Here is a 1,812-nt window from a genome sequence, read left to right as displayed (position 1 = left end):
CTGCGCTGGCTTCTGCTGCTGCTGCTGGCTCTGCTGCTGCTGCTCTTGCTGCTGCTGCTGCTGCTGCTGCAGTCTATTGGTGCTCGGGTTTAATTTCTTTTTTCTTCAGAAGAGAAGCACAAAAAGGAAAAAGGAGAAAAACAAAAAAAAGAAAAAAGTCTTATGGGGGCCCTTTTGTCTTCTCAAGGCAGCAGGGGGCCCCACAGAGGCCCCAGGGGCCCCCTCGAGCTGCTGCAGCAGCAGCAACAACTGCAGCAGCTGCTGCTGCTGCTGAAGTCGAGCTCCCGTGCGCAGAAAAAGCAGCAGCAGCAGCAGCAGCAACAGCAACAGAAGCAGCAGCAGCAGGTGCCGGGGCCGGGAACCACTAGGAGTAGCAGCAGCAGCAGCAGCAGCAGCAGCAGAATGACACCCTCAACTGCAGCATCAACAGCTCCAGTGGAAGCAGCAGAAGCAGCAGCAGCAGCAGCAGCAGCAGCAGCAGCAAATCAAACAGGCAAGCCTCACCTGCTGCAGCCCACCAGTGGGGGGCCCCTGTCTCTTACAAAATATGAAGCAGCAGCAGCAACAGCAGCACAGATAGCCCCTCCTCATTTGGCCTTAAGAGACCTTGAACCTGCTGCTGCTGCTGCTGCTGCTGCTGCTGCTGCTGCAGCAACAGCGGCAGGCGGAGGCGCAGGAGCAGCAAGTGATACGCGCAGGGCTGCTGCTGCTGCTGCTGCAGCTGCTGCTGCTGCAGCTGCTGCTGCTCCTGCTGCTGAGCTGCCAGCACGCTGCAGCCCGCTGCAGCAGCAAAGCTGCTTCATAACAGCACCTCCTGAAGAAGAAAAACCAAAAAAAAGAAAAGAGAAAAAAGAAAAAAAAGAAAAAGAAAGAAAAGCAGCATGGAGGGATTATTTAAGCCCTTTTGCTGCTGCTGCTGAGCAGCTGCGGGGCCTGCGCAGCCCCTGCTGCAGCAGCAGCAGCAGCAGCAGCAAGCGGCGCTGCAGCAGCAGCAGCAGCATGCAACTGCAGCAACGGTGGCACCCCTGGGGCCCTGAGGGGCCCCCAGGGGGGCAGCAGCAAATAGGGAGAAGCAGCAAAAGAAAAAAGCAAAAAGAAAAATATTTAAAAAGAGATGCATGCAGGTGCTCTGCTGCTGTCTTCAGCAGCAGCAGCAGCAGCAGCAGCAGCTGCAGCAGCTGCCGCTGCTGCTGCAGCACGCAGCCCCTCGAAACAGTCGCAGCTGCTGCAGCAACCAGGTGCATCTCCTGCTGCAAAATAAAACAGCAGCAGCAGCAGCAGCAGCAGCAGCAGCAGCAGCAGCAGCAGCAGCTATTAGACATACCACGAGCTGCTGCTAGTGCATGCAATTCAGCCAAAACCCCAAACCCCCAAAATGAGGGGCCCCCATGGGGGGCCCCCCTCTTGCTGCCTCCAGAAAGTCCCTTGGGGGGCCCCCTTGGGGGCCCCCTGGGGGGCCCCCCAAGTTCAGATTTAGGGGCCCCCCTGAGGGCCTCCAGACCTTTTTATTGGGGGGGCCCCCCTGGGGGGCCCCCCAGGGGCCCCCTGCACTCAGAGGGCCCCTGCTGGGGGCCCCACATGGGTTCACCTCAATCTGAAGGGGCCCCTCGGGGGGCCCCCTGGGGGCCCCCCTGGGGGCCCCCCGGGGGGCCCCCCAGGGGGCCCCCCGAGGGGGGCCCCCCTAGCTGGGTAAGCAGCTGCTGCTGCTGCTGCTCTTTGACTTATATTGAAAAGGAAAAGCAAGAAACCAATTTAGTGTAGGTCTTAGGGTTTATCAAACCCTAAACCCTAAACCCTAGCTGTCGTTGCTGC

The 1,812-nt window shown here is 59.3% G+C and overlaps 1 protein-coding gene across 1 annotated transcript in view; it reads left to right on the top strand.

The window, feature by feature from the left end:
• The window catches only part of ENH_00053790 (hypothetical protein, conserved), a gene marked incomplete at both ends in the record, with an annotated part of 2,774 nt that extends 1,737 nt beyond the window's left edge, over window positions 1-1,037 (top strand). Inside the window, 2 exons of the mRNA XM_013581511.1 lie at window positions 110-694; window positions 931-1,037. Of these exons, the coding sequence (XP_013436965.1) occupies window positions 110-694; window positions 931-1,037 (692 nt within the window). The remainder of the gene's footprint in view (window positions 1-109; window positions 695-930) is intronic.
• Window positions 1,038-1,812: the final 775 nt, after the last annotated feature.

Source organism: Eimeria necatrix, genomic scaffold, assembly GCF_000499385.1.
Source record: "Eimeria necatrix Houghton genomic scaffold, Enh_scaff437, whole genome shotgun sequence".
NCBI classification, from domain to species: Eukaryota; Apicomplexa; class Conoidasida; order Eucoccidiorida; family Eimeriidae; genus Eimeria; species Eimeria necatrix.
This window is presented reverse-complemented; position numbering and strand designations above follow the sequence as displayed.